Source organism: Agelaius phoeniceus, chromosome 19 (assembly GCF_051311805.1).
Source record: "Agelaius phoeniceus isolate bAgePho1 chromosome 19, bAgePho1.hap1, whole genome shotgun sequence".
Lineage (NCBI taxonomy): Eukaryota > Metazoa > Chordata > Aves > Passeriformes > Icteridae > Agelaius > Agelaius phoeniceus.
In genome coordinates, this window is record NC_135283.1 from 8890126 (window position 1) to 8908549 (window position 18424).

General features: G+C 40.7%; 1 protein-coding gene across 3 annotated transcripts in view; it reads left to right on the forward strand.

Annotated features, from left to right (window-relative positions):
- ANKFN1 (ankyrin repeat and fibronectin type III domain containing 1) overlaps positions 1-18424 on the forward strand; it is a 133391-nt gene that overhangs the window by 87395 nt on the left and 27572 nt on the right. For all 3 annotated transcript variants that reach the window (XM_077188220.1, XM_077188219.1, XM_054645225.2), the window contains 4 exons: positions 6398-6495; positions 7093-7183; positions 10491-10598; positions 17110-17209. In XM_077188220.1, the coding sequence (XP_077044335.1) occupies positions 6398-6495; positions 7093-7183; positions 10491-10598; positions 17110-17209 (397 nt within the window). The remainder of the gene's footprint in view (positions 1-6397; positions 6496-7092; positions 7184-10490; positions 10599-17109; positions 17210-18424) is intronic.

The following is an 18424-nucleotide window of genomic DNA, read 5'->3' on the forward strand; positions in this document are numbered from 1 at the left end:
TCCATGGCCACAGTGGGGTATGTTTGTAATTTCAGGGCTGAGAAGCAAATCTTGGCTGTTATTATAATCCATTGTAGCTTTCTAACCACTGGCCCACATTGGAAGGCTGCATGTGCACCCACATGGCACATTTTCTTAGTTATTTATAAAATGTTAGTAAGAAATGTCATTTTCACTAACAGAGGAAAAAATTTCCTTCTTGTACTGGGATAGCTGGCCTTATTGCAAACAGATAGAGAATTGCTGGGATTTAGAAAACGCTAATCAAATACTTGAGAAAAAAGATCAATTTTCTTTTTATATTCTCTTGGTGAGAATTTTATTAAAATTCAGTAAAAATAGTATCTTATAAATAATTTATATAATGCAGATTTGCTTTAAGATGAACTAGTCATGAAACCATGATCAAGCAAAGATGTGTCTTTGGCACCCAGCCTGCTGTCATAATGGTTCCCATAAATGTCAAGACATAAAATAGAGTATTCTGGCCTGGGTCAAAGGAATATCAAGAAACAGGGCCACAAGAAAGGTTATTTAACATCATTGGTTATTATTAGCAGGCGTAAAACGCAAAGGAGCCCAGAGCTGTTGGGAAGAAGATTTACTGCAAATAAAGTATTTGATTATTAAAAGAAAAAATATCTGAAATAAGTAATGTGAAGATTTATAGCTGTGGAAGTTCCAAATGAAGATGTGCTCTCTAGGAATAGTCTAGATATGCTTTTTTTGGTACTGTCTTGCACTGCTCTGTCTTGTTCTGCTGAGAGGCCCTTAAATCCCCCTCCAGCTTTTTCCTACCACACCACAGCAGTGCTTTGTTTGCCTCAGGTGGGGACAGAGCTGTTTGTTTGCATCTTTTTTCATTCCTCTTCAGCTTTAGTGATGCTTCTCTTTGTACTAACCCAGTACAAAGAGCCTTGGTTAAGTTTACAGAAATAACTGAAATGATAGGTAAGATCCAAAATAATAAACACTAGTATTTAGAGAAGTTTGGAGCACAGTTTTTAATTTAAGCTGTACCTAGAAATCCAAGTCCTAGGCCATGACTGTGTTTTAACTTCTGTGTTTGCACAAACTGCTCAGTGCCAAACATTTGTTTTTTCCTAATGGAAGCATTATGCTGTCAGTAGTCCCTACAGCTGGTATGACTTGTCTTTCTCCTATCACTTCTTGGAGGATTTCCAAACATGAGAGAGGCATAGAACACAGCCTGAACTGAAAATCTGAAAACATTGGGTTCCTTTCCTAAATCAGGCTGGAGACAACGGCTGAAAACAGCAAGGAGGAGCTGACCAAATACTGCAAACAATGTTCTCCATCAGAGCTGGTCTCTACCAACAGATTCCTGCTTTTCACTAATGTTCAGGTCTCTTCACTTGTTTGATAAATATATGTTTAGGGTCTTTCATCCTGATTTTATTCATATGAATGGCAGAGTTTAATGCCCTTAAATCCAACAGCTAAGACATTATGAGAGTAAATCATTAAAATTTTTTGAAGAACAGCAAGCAGAAAAAGATGGCGTGAATTGGTTTCTGGTGGTGCTTTCAGTCTGTTTCCTATTTCAAAGGAAGCTAATAAATAACACAATTATTTGTTTGGAGGCCCTTGGAAACACAAGATAAGACCACCATCAGCCCAGGCCCTGGACATGGGAGGAGGGGAAGGAGACAGAACCTTTGCTGCTCAAGCCTGCCTTAAAAGCTTGAGTGACAGAATGCACTGCCCAAGGTCACTCAGCAAGTCAATGGCAAATGCAGGAATAAAATCCAGAATTCCAGCTCCATACACTACTCTGCAGACCCCAAGAAGCAGCAACAGAACTCCTGTCCTTCAATCTAATTAATCTACTCAGCAATTCAGTAATATAAGTGCAAGGAAAAACAAATGTCAAGACAAGAAACAAATTCTACTGTGGCTCAGGCTATTTACTTGACTCAGGAGAAGGTGCTTCCCTGAATGAATCTACAATAGGGTCAGGAGGTGTTTTATGTCTTCCCTTTGCCCTTTATCTGCCTGCCTGTCTCTCTGAGAAGCTGCTAAAGGCATGCTCAGTATAACAGAAGGGTTGTGAGTGGAAAAGAAACAGGTGAAAATAAACTTCTCCCTTTATTTTAAAGTGCGTGAATTGAGTATTTAAAATAAAAAAAAAAACCTAGGAAAAAAAAAAACTTGGCCACAAGTAAGTTACATAACTTAAGCCAGTCTAAAATTATGTGCCAGCAATTTACATGAGTTTTATGTAACTGTTTATACTGCTGTTTATTTAAAAATTACTACTTATCTTGGCGACCGCAGCAACACATCGTGCATTTGCTAGCTCTGGAATACAGGGCACCTTCATTAAAACACATAGTCACCAATATATTAAACACACAAAAAAGCCCTGCTCTGACATAACATGAAGTGTCAGATGGAAAGCCGCAACAGCAAAGACATTCAGCGTTCACAACAAAGCAGCCCTTTGGGGTGTTCAGAACAGGACTGGAACATGCTCCATCCTTAATTCACCCAACAGCTTTCAGGTCCTTTACAGCACAGTTGGTGCAGTCTACAAGACCAGCTCCTGTTCCTGGGCTCTTATAAAGGACCCTCTTCATCCCCAGCTTTCTGTACTTGAGCATGTTTATAATTCAGCATTTACATGCTGAGGTGAGGCAGCCTTTTGTTCCCTCTTAAAGTCCCAAGGACTTCAGCGTGACACAAATGGTTGGTAATTTCTGTTTGCTCTCTCCTAGCACTCTCCCTCTCACAAAGGAGGCAAAGATTTAGCTAAATCTTCATGATGGGTTGCTCATGCAAAATTAGATCATTTTTAGGTCCAGATCCTTCACCAGTGTAAGACCATGAGTGAGTGGCTTTGTATTGGTACCAGGAACAGCTGCAGACATCCCACAAGGCCAGGCAGTGGGAGCAACACTGGCCTGATACATGGATTTTGCCCTTGTTTTGGGGCCTGTTGACTGAAAAAGGTGCTCTACCCCTCCTTACTTAATTTTCACTTCTATAAAATAGGAAAACTGGTATCCATGTCCTCCTAGGAGGTTTCTAGCCCAATGAATCAGTATAGCAGAATATTCTGTATTATTTTTAGATGACCATTACAGTAGAGAGCTAAAAACTGGCAATGCAGAGCAGGAGATATAAACCTAAGTGATAAATTATTTCCATCAATTTGCATTTCTTTAAAGCTGTATCATGTCATCTTCTCACTTGAGTCAGTAAAATCATGGGAGGAAAAAAGTTTGTTAAAATTATAAGTAAGCAAGAAAATTCCAAAACTTGTTATGAGTTTCTTTATGACAGATATACTTTGAAATTAGGGGAAAAAGAAGGCACTATTCCAACACAGCTGTTGAAAAAATATTTATTTTTCAGTTATGGAAATTTTTATTGAAACTGGGGGACGGGTTTTTTCCAAAAGTGAGGTTTTAAAATAAATATATTTGAAAATTAAGTTTTGAGTAACTTTGGATACACCATCTTGTTAGGTAAATATCCTTTAAAAGGAGGGTTCTCAACCATGATAACCATAACCTGATCCACAGGCAAATATCATATTCCTGTGTTTCAATTCCATGGGGCTCAGACACCACTGGCTAAGCTAAAAAGAAAGCAAAATGCTGGCATTGCTGGCTGCATAAGGAGAGGCACAGCTGAGCCTCAGCTGGCAGCCAGTGAAGGATGGGATGGTGGGGAGACCACGGGGCATCCAGGGTGCACCTCAAGGCAGGACGAGCCCTGGGGCACTGGGACACCCTCCCAAGGCAGCTGCTGGGACATCCCAGTGTCACCCAGCACTCGGGAGCTCACTGGCACCAGCTGGGGCAGCAGCTTGCCCTGGGAGATCAGAGCACGGCCCTGTGATTTACTATCACAAAACCTCTCAAGCTTCCCTGCTGCTCCTGACATGGCTTTGAGGATCATGTCAGCCCATTCTCTCCTTGGAAACTCAGTGTCTCTCCCTGAACTCAGCAGCCTTCGATTATTTCTTAGAACAAGCTGCCATGTGTTGCTAGTCACAACACCAGTATTGTGGTGTTCCTGCTGGTCACAGGCTTGCAGACAGGTAGGATTGCAATCCTGCTCAGATTAAGGCATTAACTCCTCTTCAGACAGTGTGCCAGCATCTCTAAATGTTGGGAGCACTCCTCTAAATGTGAAATGCAAGTGGAAGGGCTCCCACATCAAGGACAGGGCTGCAGTTTGTTTGTGTAAGTTACCCAAACTTAAATATGCCTCTCAAAATACCAGGTTATGTCTGGGCAGCCTCCAGTCCATGGAACAGTTAAAAATTTGGGAGGATCAAAAGCTGCTTAGAGCTACTTCTCTCATCCTTGGCTTTTGCTTTGTGCTGCTCAAAGTGTGGCCCAATCACTGCCCCTCTCTTGGAGCAGGACACTGGGGCATGCTTGGGGATTCCAATGAAGGCAGGATTTGCTGGCAGAATCTGTCCTGAGTGACACTGTCTTGCTTGACATGAATCCTTGAAAAGAAAAATGGTGTCTGAAGTGACTGCAAGCCTGTTGACAATACATTCAGCAGCTTGAGAAGGGTTTTTCCTTCTGGTTTCTCCTTCTGGAAAACAGAAAACATGTCTAAGTCTGCAGCATGTGTACAGTGTCTGCAGCAATTTAATACGAGTGGAGTTAGAAACCTTGAAAATCACGGTTTACAATGGAAACTCTGACAGGCCATCAAGTTCAATGTTGCTTTTAAGTATTCCTATAATTAAACTGTCAACAAAACCCTACAATACAGTACTGCAACAGTCTCTACATTTTCCTACTAATGTGCAGAGATAGCTTTCACCAAAGGTGGCAGTAATTAGGTATTTAAAACCCTGGAAAACTAGAAAAATACACAGTGAAAAAATTCAATGAGGATATAAAAAACCAATCTTCTTTTGATTGCAGCAAACACAAAAATGTTGCAGAGCATGCTGTGCAATCATAGAAACAAAGTGCAATCATAGAAAAGGAGTGATTAGGGGAGAAGGGAAAAATGAGTTGTGCTATTGATACTTGGCTGTTTCAGAAAAATGTGTTGGCAGTTAAATGTTATATATGCTGAACAAGAAATTCTCTGAAGCCATTTTCTTTTAACATGAAAATACCAGTATGACACTGCCAGAAGATGAAAATTCCACATGTTGAATTTAGAATACCTATATCCTCTGATCTATTCTAAATTATCAACTCCAGTACTAATGAATATACAAATAAAATTTCTAAAAACTATTTTGTGAATAGATTTTAGGAAATAAAGGAAAGCTTTATATTGAATTCTTTGGTGTAAATCCAGGAAATTCATGAGATTTCCCAGTTTCTACTGTAGAATAATTCAAGAGATTAATTTCACGATGGTTTTGATAGGTTTTCCTGAAAGTTTGAATCTGAAGGTACAGGTCACTAAATCCCAGAGGTATTACTCCAGGATTAACCAGGATGGTACCTCTCATTAATATGGAATAATTTAAGAAAAAAGGCTGGTTTCCTGCCTGCAGCCATCTGTTCCTCACTTGCACATATTCTTTTTTCAAAATCATCCAGTAGTATTTCTTGGTCTGCTCAATACTATTTTATGTGCAGAGTAATTTTTTCAAGTAGTGAGGAAGAGTATGGACAGCAGGACTGCTGATTGCATAACCCCTGAGCTCAGCAGGAACAGGAGAGACAGGAGCACTTTGGTGAAGGTGTCCATCACAATTTGGGCTGAAGGAAAGATGGGAGGGATCTGTCAGCCCAGCAGCACCCAAATCCCTCTGAAAGTGGATTCAGCTTACCAGGTCATGGTGGAGCTCTGTAATTGCAATGACCAGAGCTGCAGCAGGCCTGGCCAGGAGAGCCAGAACCTCTGAAACCAACCAGGAGGCTCCAGTGAGTGCCTGGTCCAAGGAGAATATTTCTATCCTAATTAGCCAAGGGTAGTTTGTGGGCCTGAGGAGCCAAAAGGATTCTCTGCCCATGCCCACCTGTGCAAATCCAATGCAAGTCATTGCAAATCCAATGGTTTTTGTTGGTTAAGATGTATAAACTGCCAAATGGCATTAACAGGTCCAATTCCTTCACCTTCTCTTTTCCACTGCTTCTCTGTCTTTAAAAGGAAACTGCTTAAATGAACACAATGGTAACTCAAAGTAATTTGTATTGCAGTCTATTTTTAAGCATTCTTTCCTGAAAAGGTTTTGAACAATATTTTGGGTTTATCTCCCATACACAGAGATATAATTTAATCACTGTGTATTTGCTATACATTACTGTTGAACATGACTTTTAGTACCCACATGGACTGGGAAACTGCTAGGAGAAAAGTTAACCTGTGAGTGATTCAAGTCCTTTGGCTTCTTTGCTTGGACTGGTACCTGACTTGATTTTCTCCTGCTATTTGTTTCTAGTGGAATGGAGCTCTTCAGAAGACTTTTCTCCTTTGGCTGGTGAAATAATTATGGATAATCTTCACTCTTTGAGGTGCTCCATCACAGGTCTCAGGACGGTGAGTTCCAGAGGACTAATTTAGACCTTCATGGCCTGGTCCCCACAGTGATACAAAGAGAATTTGCACCACCACCCTTGGAAATCACTGCAGTGCCTTTCTTGTAGGAACATGTTCCAGTGATTGAGCACAATTTGTCTGGTAGCCATAAGCCAAAATTCACAAAGGAATAGAACCAGTTTTTGAGTTATCATTCTCAGGAGAAATTGGGAAAGACTGGAGCAAAAGCTGCTGTTTTCTGGATCATGGGATAACCAGTGCAGATCAAAGGCTCTTGAGAAATCTAGACCTGACTCTGATAACCAATACCTCAAATAACAACTCTTTCTCTGCTCCTTCTTCCAGAAATGCACATGTTGATGGCAGTCATTCTCATTTTTGTTATTTGTCTTTGTATATCTATTTTATACCAAACAGAATTGGGTCTCAAACCTTGTCCTCAAATCTTTGTAATATGTTTCAACTGATCATGGTGCATTTAAATTATTAAAACTATTTAAGCTGAAAAAAACCCTTTGTGAGGCACTGCTTTGCAGTTGTTACAGCCAAGATTTTGAATCCAGTGATAGTTTTGACTCCAGTTGTTTCCATTTGCAGGGCCAGAGATATTATGTCCGTGTCTCAGCATACAACATGAGAGGATGGGGACCTCCATGCAAATCTACTCCTGAATATGCCTCTCCTTCAAGTAGGTGGGGTTGGTCTGGCCTCCAGTTTGCTTAGTGATGTTGGAGTTCACAATGTAATTGTCATGCCATCTAGGAGTGAAATAAATAATAAAACTCAATTCTTCCCAACCCTCAAAAATTAAGCAAAATAATAATTGATGCATTATAATAATACATCAATTATTATTGTCTCAATAATTTTTGTCTCAGCTTCTATTCTTCTCCAGTCCTTTGACGGAAAATTGTTTTCTAGTCATTAACACTTTAAAAAATTAGAAATATTTTAATCTTCATTTCTCTTAGTAGAGTTCTGATATATGGAACTTCATTTATCAGTACATTAATAGATCAAAACCTGATTCTGAGCTGCTAGAAGCAAAATACTTACAAGTATCTCATGTAGTTTTATGCTTTACCTTGTAGCATTACAGATCCCATTCACTGGACCACTCTTACAGCATCTTGTACATAAAATATTCCAGTGTGGACACACATGGTGGTAGGATGTAGCCTGTAAATGTTGCAGAAATGTCAAAAAGAAAATGTTCCTGATCCAACCTCTGGCAGTCTTCTCAAACTTCATTAGGGCTATGAGTTGTCATGTGTAATTTTTAATCTATTATAATCACATTGTATTGTTAGTTGCTTTTCCAGACTTAGTGCTCCCTGCCAAACTGGCTCAGTGTATTACAGCTCCCCTTGTATTGATTAATGCAGTAAAGTGGGACTTCTCTTTTCTGTTGCATTAACACAAGTTTTTATTAGGCTAACGTAGCAATTTAATAACCTTGCATGCTAATGTGAAAAAATATAACAAGCTGTACCTACTCTCAGTAGTCATAATGGAGAGGGTTGGATGAATAAGGCTTTTGCATTACCATTGTCCCATTTTGCTTCATTTCTTTTTTCTTGTGTTTTCTACCAGAACTAGGCTAAAGAAATATTCTGCTTGAGAACAAAAATGGGCTACAATAATGGGGAAAAAATCTACTGTGGATAACTGAATAACTTGGTAATGTGCAATTACCTTGACTATAGCCAGGTGTAACTACACAGGACTTGGCCCCAGAAACCCAAAATTTACATCAGCTGGGGGACAGATTCTTTCACAGTAGCTGCCAGTTATTCAGCCAAATATCCCCAAAGAAGGAGCACTCCTGGCAAGACAGGTGGTATTTAAGACTGCAACTTTGTATGATGTGAATTTTGCTTTCAGCATATTGCATTCTCTTCCCTTTTTATAGTCCCCTGCTATGAACCTTCTGAAATCTGACATTATGTGCCAGTTCCAAAGTTTTGGGGTGTGAAGGAAATCTTCCTGCAGATTTCAGTGGATCAGCACAAACGCCATGGAGAGAATTCTGTTCATTCCCCCTGTACAGTATCTCAGGGTGCTAAGAGCACAGAAAGTTCTGTAATTGCTGGGTTTAGGGCCACATGCTTAAGGTTTACAGTAAGACCAGCAGAGCCTAAATGCAAATCTTTTCATTAAGTAATACTCACATTAGAGAGACAAGATGTAATTTACCATTGCAGTTACTGGGGGCAGAACTTCCCTATTCACATGACTGCCTTCACCACTGGTTTTGAAAAGCAGAAGATTTGTGCTTGGCAAGGAGGCTGCAAACTGACATTACACCAGTGCTGCATAACAAAATATGGCCCTGAGCTAAAATTTAAATGGGAATACATTAATGCTCTACAAAGTTGTCTGTATCAGCAGCCATGAAAATATGCAGAGGAAAGGAAAGCTTCAGGGCCTGATGCTGATCCAGTCCAGAGCATCAAAGGCTGGTGACACTCTTGGACATGTGTCTCTGTGTGATGACAGAGAGCACTTGCCACTTCCCCCACACACAGCAGCAGCCTGTAAAGTGGTGGCCAGCGTTGTGCAGCTTCTCTGTGAAATCCCAGTAGACAGAAATATTTCTAGGTTTATTCATGATCAGGTGAGTGATGGACAATGACAGAAGCTGGTCTGGTTTCTGTATCATTTTCAAGGTAGTCAGCAATGTGGAGGTTCAAAAAGTTTGGAAACCACTGGGACAGAGAAATCACAAGGTTGTTGGAAACTCTACCAGTCTGAAAACACCAAACACTTTGATACTGGTGAGTTCCAGCTGGTCCTTCCTGGCTGCTCACAGGAGCTCTGAGGACATTTCCCCCACACTGAGCAGTAAATGCAGCTGGCCCTGATGTCTGCAGTAGCACACAGCACACAGGACAGCCCCTCTGCGGCTGTCACACTGCCCACAGGCTATCAGGATACCAAATGTCTTCTCTTTCCAGCCTTTCATGGGGCTTACTCTGGCTGCTACACTAAATGTAAATAAACAGGTATTTATATCCCTGGCATAGTGAGCCCATTGGAAGGAATGCTTGAGTCCAAACTTGCACTAGAAACTGGATCTGTATATTTAGTGAGTGAGCAAACTGCTGGTGGCTATGAGTACGTACCCGGCCTCTGTGCCAGCAAGATGGGAGCATGTCTCCTGTGCAGACAGATCTCTTAATACCTTGATCCACCATTCCTTTGGGCCAGGAAACTGGTGCAATGAGCTTTTCTCATTATAATCAAAGTATGAAAATAGCCAAGTCTGGAATTAAAGAGCTCCTTTCTGATACACGCAGTTTCTTCCTATTTATGATGAGTTTGTTTTTTAAAATGAAGCCTGAGATTCTCATTAGCAACAAGTGAGTGAAAACAAAGTCTGTTGGAGGTTGAATGTGTGTGGGACAAACGCAGCAGGTTTTTGCCTCAGGAGTGCAGTGCTGAGCAGCCCATGGCTCCAGGGCAGGAACTGCCAGCGTTTGTTCAGGCCTCTGCTGGGAGCAGATCTCCAGAAGTGATTTTACTCCAAGCATGTTTCTCTGGCTCCAGGGCAAGATCTGGGAGTAGGAAGATGTTCATTCTCTGCTTTGCAGAACTGTAGGTGAGTTGTGGAGCCTCCTGGTGTTGGCAGCAGTGGCAGAAGGAGCATTGTGTGACCTTGGTGAGGGGCTGAGTGCCAGGACAGGCTGAGAGCAGCCCTTACTGCAGCACCAGAGCCCATTCATGGAGAGAAACAGCCATGGTCAAGTCAGACACTGCAGGAGGTTCTCAGAGCTGCTTGTGAGCTCTTTGTTAATAATCATTGTGATTAATCACCCAGCTGGCACAAGGCAAAGAAACCTCAGTGTACAGGTTACAGCAGACTTAAAAACGACTCCTGCCTGCCGAGATGTAAAACTCCTCTAGAGCAGAGAAGTACCAGAGGCAACAAAATATTTTTAGACCCTCTCCTGCACCTTTTTGTTTCATTTCTGTTTATTTCCTTTGTTCACTAGACTGGAAAGACTGCAGTGGAAGAGAGCCTCGGCACAGGGGCCACACGGAGGCCCTGGAAAGGCTCCTCCAGCAGGTCCGGGCCGCGCACCAGCACCACAGCTGCAGAGGTGAGCAGGAGTGGCTCTGCTGGGCACCGGCTGGAGCCTCGCTGGTGCCTGTCATTTTTAGCAGTTTTCTAACTAGGTCATACCTTCTCGTTCATCAGGAAAAGAAAGATATTAATATTGGCCCATCTGGAATCACTTTAGCACACTATCTCGCTCTTAACCCTTGAAATTAGTTGGATGAAAACGTCTGAAGGCTGCAACGTGCACACACACAGGCACAGGCTTTCTCTCTCCATACTCTACACACCTACTGATTTGTTTTTCCCCACATATTAGTTTCACACGGGATTCCACTAAAATGTTTCAAGGAAGGCTTTATTATTTTTTCATATAAAGAAATACTTTAGACAGTTAACAACTGGTTTGGATCAAAAGGGAGGAATTGGCTGCCTCCAAATGGAAGATACTAAGTGGATGGCATGCCAATCCATAATGAAAAATACTTGCACAATGCAATGGGAAGATAAGATTGCTACATTTCAAAACAGAATGGATCAAAACTAGGAGAGAGTTCAAATCTCAGCCGATCTTCATTCATGAGAAACAGACTGTGTCTTGAATAGCTCAAGAGCCATAGCAACATCTTGGCATTCTTTTTAGAGCCTATATAAAAACTCCTGTTCTATATGGGTTGTTGAAAAGTACTATTTATTTTCTTAAAATAAACTTCTAACTGGAATAAAAATTGCAAAGGGACTTACTTTAAACAGAAAAGTTAAACTGTCATGAAGTTTTCATTTTTCTTCACCTAGTATGACTGATATGTCAAGTTGCATCAACCGATTTAAAATCATAGAAATATTTTGAGCTAAAATCATCTGGTTGAAATGAAAAGATGCAGCCTTTGTTCTTTACTTGCAAATTTGTAACCATCACACTGATCCATAGTCTGACACAACCCATTGTAACCATAGCAACTTAAACTATTCATCTATGATGCTTGGAAAGGAGATATTGCAACAAAATGTTGTTTCTCTAATTAAAATTCATGCAAACATTATCACTTGCAGGTGGTCTTGGTACTGAAAATAGAGATGATGTATTCTATCTCTTACATGGCTTTTTGTGCTATTAAAGAAGGGATTTTTGGTGATACAGTTTTTCCTTTCTGGAGTTAGTGCCTATCTCAGCTCTTTCAGGCCACCTTTCAAGTCAACAGGGACTAAGTGATGGAACATCTGAAAATATTCTTAGTACAAATTGTTTTACTGACATAGCAGCCCAGAACAAAAGCAGTTATAAACATCATGTAGAAAATACCTCCTTTTGACATTCTGACACCAGTGCCTGCTTCTTATAAAATTTCACTGCTCCTGAAATTAACCCCAGTCTCAAAACTGAGCAAAGATCACTTCATTGTTGATTCCCTAACACCTTTTCCTTGAATAATAAATTACAATACAGAAAATGTGTTTAGCTCAGAACATTTTCTTCTGTTCCTGAAAGGCTGTGGGACCTCACGTGGGGCAGTACCACACTGGAGTCAGGTTGAGCAACACCCTTGCCGCCAACCAAATAAAAATCTCATAATTGCTTGTAATGCTAGCATTACACAGTAGTATATTTTGGATAAATATGGTATCATCATAGGAGAACCTTTGGAACTTTCCTTAAATATATGATGATGTCAATCCCTTTTATTTTACTCATTTGGTAAGAAATTAAAACAAAGTTTGCAGGAAAAGTAAGAATTATGACATCACTTTGACTCAGAAATTTTATTCAGATACTTATCAACCTCAGTGGAATCTGAGGAGTTTGATCAGGGATCTGAGATAAGCTTCTCAGAAAACCCCAAATAACAGCTTTCACTAAATGTAATACAGATGCTTGATTTCTATTCTTAATTTATGTATATTAGCATGATTGACTGACAGGGTGGAAGTCAGCCTGGCCCTGCTGTTGACACACAGGCTGAGGACCTGCCCAGGCATTTTTCTGTTCTTTGCCATGATTCCCTTTATCACATTCCAGTTATTGCCAATCTTGGGATCTCTGTTTGCCCCATCTGTTGTAGAGCTGTCATTAAACAGCTGGACATTGTTTGAGGACGATCCTTGACTCTGCCTCCAGTGCTGATGAGCTGTGAGAGCAGAGCCAGGCTCTGCAGGAACCAGAGCTCAGTGGGAGCAGAGCTGGATCAGTCCTGGTGCCCCACAGTGATTCCTGTGGGCTCAGTGGGAGCAGAGCTGGGATCAGTCCTGGTGCCCCACAGTGATTCAGAGGGAGCAGAGCTGGGATCAGGCCTGGTGCCCCACAGTGATTCCTGTGGGCTCAGTGGGAGCAGAGCTGGGATCAGGCCTGGTGCCTCACAGTGATTCAGTGGGAACAGAGCTGGGATCAGTCCTGGTGCCCCACAGTGATTCCTGGGGGGAGCTCATGGGAGCAGAGCTGGGATCAGGCCTGGTGCCCCACAGTGATTCAGAGGGAGCAGAGCTGGGATCAGTCCTGGTGCCCCACAGTGATTCAGAGGGAGCAGAGCTGGATCAGTCCTGGTGCCTCACAGTGATTCAGTGGGAACAGAGCTGGGATCAGTCCTGGTGCCCCACAGTGATTCAGTGGGAACAGAGCTGGGATCAGTCCTGGTGCCCCACAGTGATTCCTGTGGGAGCAGAGCTGGGATCAGTCCTGGTGCCCCACAGTGATTCAGAGGGAACAGAGCTGGGATCCGTATTGGTGCCCAGTCACCCCCAGTGCCCCAGGGTGATTCCTGTGGGCTCAGTGGGAGCAGAGCTGGGATCAGTCCTGGTGCCTCACAGTGATTCCTGTGGGCTCAGTGGGAGCAGAGCTGGGATCAGTCCTGGTGCCCCACAGTGATTCAGAGGGAGCAGAGCTGGGATCAGTCCTGGTGTCCCAAGTGATTCAGAGGGAGCAGAGCTGGGATCAGTCCTGGTGCCCAGGCACCCCCAGTGCCCCAGGGTGATTCCTGTCCCACTCATGCTCCTCGGGCTGGCTCTGAGGGCTGGACAAGTGACAGGAAGGTGGAAAAAACTGAGAGTCATCAATCTGAATGGTGTGAGATTATCTGAACAATGCAGGCAAAAGCCTCCGAAGTCAGAGGAGCTGGAGGACGAGGCTGTGTGCTGCTGCTCCTGTGGGATCTGGGAGGGGACATTGCCCACATTCCAGGCAGATCTTTGCCCAAGTCTGTTCATTCAGGCTCTGCCTTCTGCCCTGTGCTCTGCATTGCAGGCGCTGGAGAAAACAAGCTTACAAAAATACCAGGAAGAATACACTGGAATGTACAGTGAGTTTAAGAGCTTTTGGAATTAGATCAGCTGTTGCTTTTGAACCTGCTCTGTGATATGATGAAATCTCCTAGGGAATTACTTAGGAAGCTTTGCTTTCATATGTTTAATCTTCTGGAAAACCCTGATGATTACAAACAACAGTCATCCATTTGTCTTCATAATTCCATGCTACAGACTATCATAACTGAGTTAGAACAATTGTATGTCCTGGCAACACTTCAAATATATTTTTAAGTATTTTTTTTTCTTTTAGATCTTTCTTTCTAAACAATTCAGAGTGGATTAAGTAATTGTGTGACGCTTCATTAAGAAAGGAACCCAACTCTTCAGTAGAATTCTTACCAGATATTTTCCTTCTGAAATTCAGTTGAAATGTATTTTACTAGACAAGTCAGAGGTGAAATAAAAATGTTCTCACTTTAATTTGATTCACAAACAAAGTACATAGTTTTAATTGCATTTAGCAAAGAGAAGGATCTCTGATTCCACAAGGCATTTAAGATGTTTAAATTATATTTTTTGTGAGAATATACAAAAGTAGACTTGAAAACCAAGCTATAGACTGAGAAGTTCAGGCTGAGAATTTAAGAAGAGACCCCCAAATGCACACAAGCTTGAAGGGATGGTTCTTATTCTTCTAATAGGTTGCTTTTAATTATGGATTGTAGTTACATAAAAAACTGCAAAGAAATCTTTATACACCCTCTACCTTCAAAGAGAATGGCTGCCAATGTCATAAATACACCTTTTTACTTAATTGTTGCCTATTTCAGATCAGGTTTCAATGCTTCTGATCTAAATCTAATCACTGGAAATTCTCCCATCTTGGCTGCTATGTGCTCACTCCCAGGCTTCTATTAAAAGAGCTCACAGCTCAGTTTCTGTATCATTTGTTAATATAAACTTACTGTGTTGCTACTGGTGCTTTCCTATGAAGGTTACTCTATGTTATTTATTAGTTAATTAAGTAACAGACAAAGTTCCATTTCCTGCAGATCCAAATTATCCTCTAATCTCAGCTCCATGTTTTCTGGCTTCTAGACACACAATACTGTAAAATAAAAGCAAACAGCAATATAGGAGAGTTTACCATCTCCATCTAGTTTTACATTAATTCTCTTGCTGTTGGCTTCTGCAAAGCTGTGGACTAAACCCAAACCACTAAATAGACCAATAACATATATTTCACTTGTAATGTGCCCTCTTATTTTAATGCTGCAGTCTCTTGGTGTTTTATACAAAATTATGTTGCTTTGCCTTCAGTAATTTCCTCCTCCATTCCCTCTGTATAGATGGAGGGAGTACAGAAGAAAATAATTAGAATGAAATTTATATTCCTAAATTGATCTTAACCTTGGAAGAATGAAACAGTAAGAAAGGAGTTTTTATGTAGCATTTGGTTTACATTACTGCAATACACTGAAAAAAGTTCACAGTAAAATAGCCATTATCTGAGGAGATATGGATAGAAAAACAAATTAACATTTTTGAAAGAGAAGAAAACAAAGGAGTAGTCATGGATTTGGATGAGTCTGTTTAAGCTGAAGAGTGAATTGGAGAATGTGCCATGGAGAACAAGTTTGCACTGGGAAGACAATGGATGTGATGATCTAATAAGTCTCATACATCTGAACTGTATGATTTCACCCCCAACAGAACCTTGTTCTCTTTGTACTCCCTGTTCCACAGAGCAGTAATTATTGCTAACAATGTGTCTGCTTGCTGGGGCTTTCAATGTGCCAATCGTGGTGCAAATTTATTCAGCATTTAAAATATGCTGAGCACTTCCACAGATGGGCTTGTGAAAACAGCAAATTTAGATGTTCTTCAAATATTCAAAATTAGAACTCACCAGGGAGACACAGGCAGACCCCTCCTATTCTGCACCAGAGGTCAGTGGGAAGTACTCTGAGAACACCTGAGCAGATGATCTGCAGCTTTCAGCAAGTGGCTCTTCATGAGCCATGGGTTTTTTCCCTCTGGAGAAGGGTGTCCCTCAAAATGATTCACACTTCAGTGTGGATGGGGATCCATGCTTCATTCAAATAAACAGTCAGATCCTGGAAAAGTGAGATGCACTTTCACAGTGACATTTTTTGTTTTGTCTTTCTTTTCATATCACAGCAAATATCTGAATAATTAACTCCATTTTTCAAAGTATTTCTGCTGTGTCTCTTGTAACAACATTAAACAGCACAGACATTGCAAAAACCAAAACCAAACCCAAACCTTGTTAAATGCCCATTGCTTTCAAATCCAGGTATGAACAGCAACTGCCTGTACATTATAAAGTCCTGCATGTCCCTGATTGCCACCTCTTGGTGTCCCCTCCAAACCTGCTCACAGGCACACAGGGGTTCACAGCTGTTACACAGAACTCAGGGCTTTCAATGCCCATGGGAAGATATTTCCTTAGCTTACAAGGCCATGCATGAGAGAAGAGAAGACATTTAGTCAAATTCATCAAAGTGAAAAGAATGTAATGTATAAAAATTTAACAATATTTTTCTTAGAGCATTGGGACAATTTTATAAAATTCTTCTATTGGAGAGCTGATTCAGAGATGCTGGCAGGCACACAATAGGTCTCAGCTTTGACATGAAGTGAACAAAAGAATTTAACACCTCTTCCTTGGACTCCAGATTACTAGGGAGCAAAGGTAACTGTGGAAGCTCTGAGGCAATAATGAGTGGAAGTTGTTGTGATGGAGAAAAAAGATCCAAGCAACAGCAGATGCATTTAATGGGATACAGAGAAAGATGAGGGTTAATCTGGTCTCCTCAAAGCTTTTCCTTAGGTTTCACTGGTGATGCTGGGATGTCAGTGTCAGCCAGTGCACCAGTTATTCACTTAGAAGCTTAAGCTACATGTGGTAAGAAATTTAGAAATTACAACACCCTAAAATGTTGACTGATGATTCAAATTCCTTCTTGGGTTTTTGAGACCACTTGTAAAATTCCCATCCTCTCTGAGCATTAAGAGTATGTAGGGCTGGTTCAAGCTTGCCTCAGAGCCAAACAGCTTTATCTTGTCTGAGTTTGCAGCAAGTAAGGAAATTGTCTGCTGCTGTGTATCACTAAGTTAATGAAAACACCATCAAAGGGTTGCATTTGAGCATCTTTCTAAATGTTGTCTTTTGAAAGGAATGTAATGGGCACTGACTGAAATTTAGTACTGTGGTTCAAGAAACAAAGGTTTTTTATGAGACACTAACTGAAATTTAAGAGCTGGGTTGGGTTTGCTTCTTTTTCCCATTTCAGAAAGTTCTAAATTACAAAACGCTGGTCGCAAGCAATCGGTTTCCAGAAGCCTGAAGCACCTTTTCCATTCATCAAACAAGTTTGTGAAGACTCTGAAACGGTTTGTCATTCCTTCTCTGTTCCAGGCATTCTGAATTTTGGCAGTTGTGCTCTGTATTAGAGAAAAGAACCTTAGAAATATGTGAATATGCCACTACTGATGAGACAGCAATTGGTCAGAATGAACTGATAAAATCACAGATGTGTAAGACTGGTGCAGCTGACAGGAAAACAATGCTCCAGCTCCTACTGAAATCAATAGAATGTTTTCCTTGTTACTTTTGGAAGTGGATTCAAATTGTTACAGAGTGAAATATTCTGTGTAAACCCAAAGTGCAGCTACTGAGCTGTTTGAAAGCATTGCCTCTGGTTCTGCTCATTAATGAAACTACAACATTTATTCATTCATAATATAAAGCACAGAGCTCAGATAACACTTGAATAGTCCAGGCAACAAGCTACACACGTAGAACTCTGACATCCTCAGCTGGGTTTGCAACCCACTGTGACCCATCTCTCAGCCCTAATTATTTGTTTTAGCAAATGGAAGTTGCTTATGCTAGATTATTTCTTCTTCCATTGCCAGGAGTGTTCAATTTGCATTTTCTTCTTTGTATTTTGATAATATTTTGATTCTTTCAGAAGAGCTCTCCAGAGTCTTTAAATTCCCTGCAGTAACTACTTAACATATGTAACTAATTGTGAGGGTAAATATTGAAAGCAATGATCTCTATAAACAGGTTTGCAGATATGTTGGCCAAATTACACTCAATTATACCAATGTAAATCCATAATAACCCAATTGAGTTACTTCAGATTTGCTCTGAAGTAAAGGAGTGAAGAACTAAGCACATTAATGATAATGTGCTTATTATAATATAATAATGATTAATAATGATTATTATAATTATATATAATGATTATATATTAATATATTATATTAATATATTATATATTAATATATTATTATAATGATTAATTATAAGTTTTAGTAAAATTTCTGATTTCTAAAGGGCATAAGGCCACCATTGTGTACTGTGTACTCTGTTAAAATTCTCACTGAAACTGATGTCAGTGGCTTGCACAGATCCATAATCTCTTAGGTTCATGTAGTCTCACATCATCTAAAGTGATAAACTTCCCAAATATTTTTCAGAATTTACTGACTGAAGATGCATGATCTTATATTACACAGAAGGTTAGACAAGATGTTTCACTTTGTCTCCTCAGAACTTGACATCTATGATTCTTTGACTAATTTTGGCATGGATGTGAA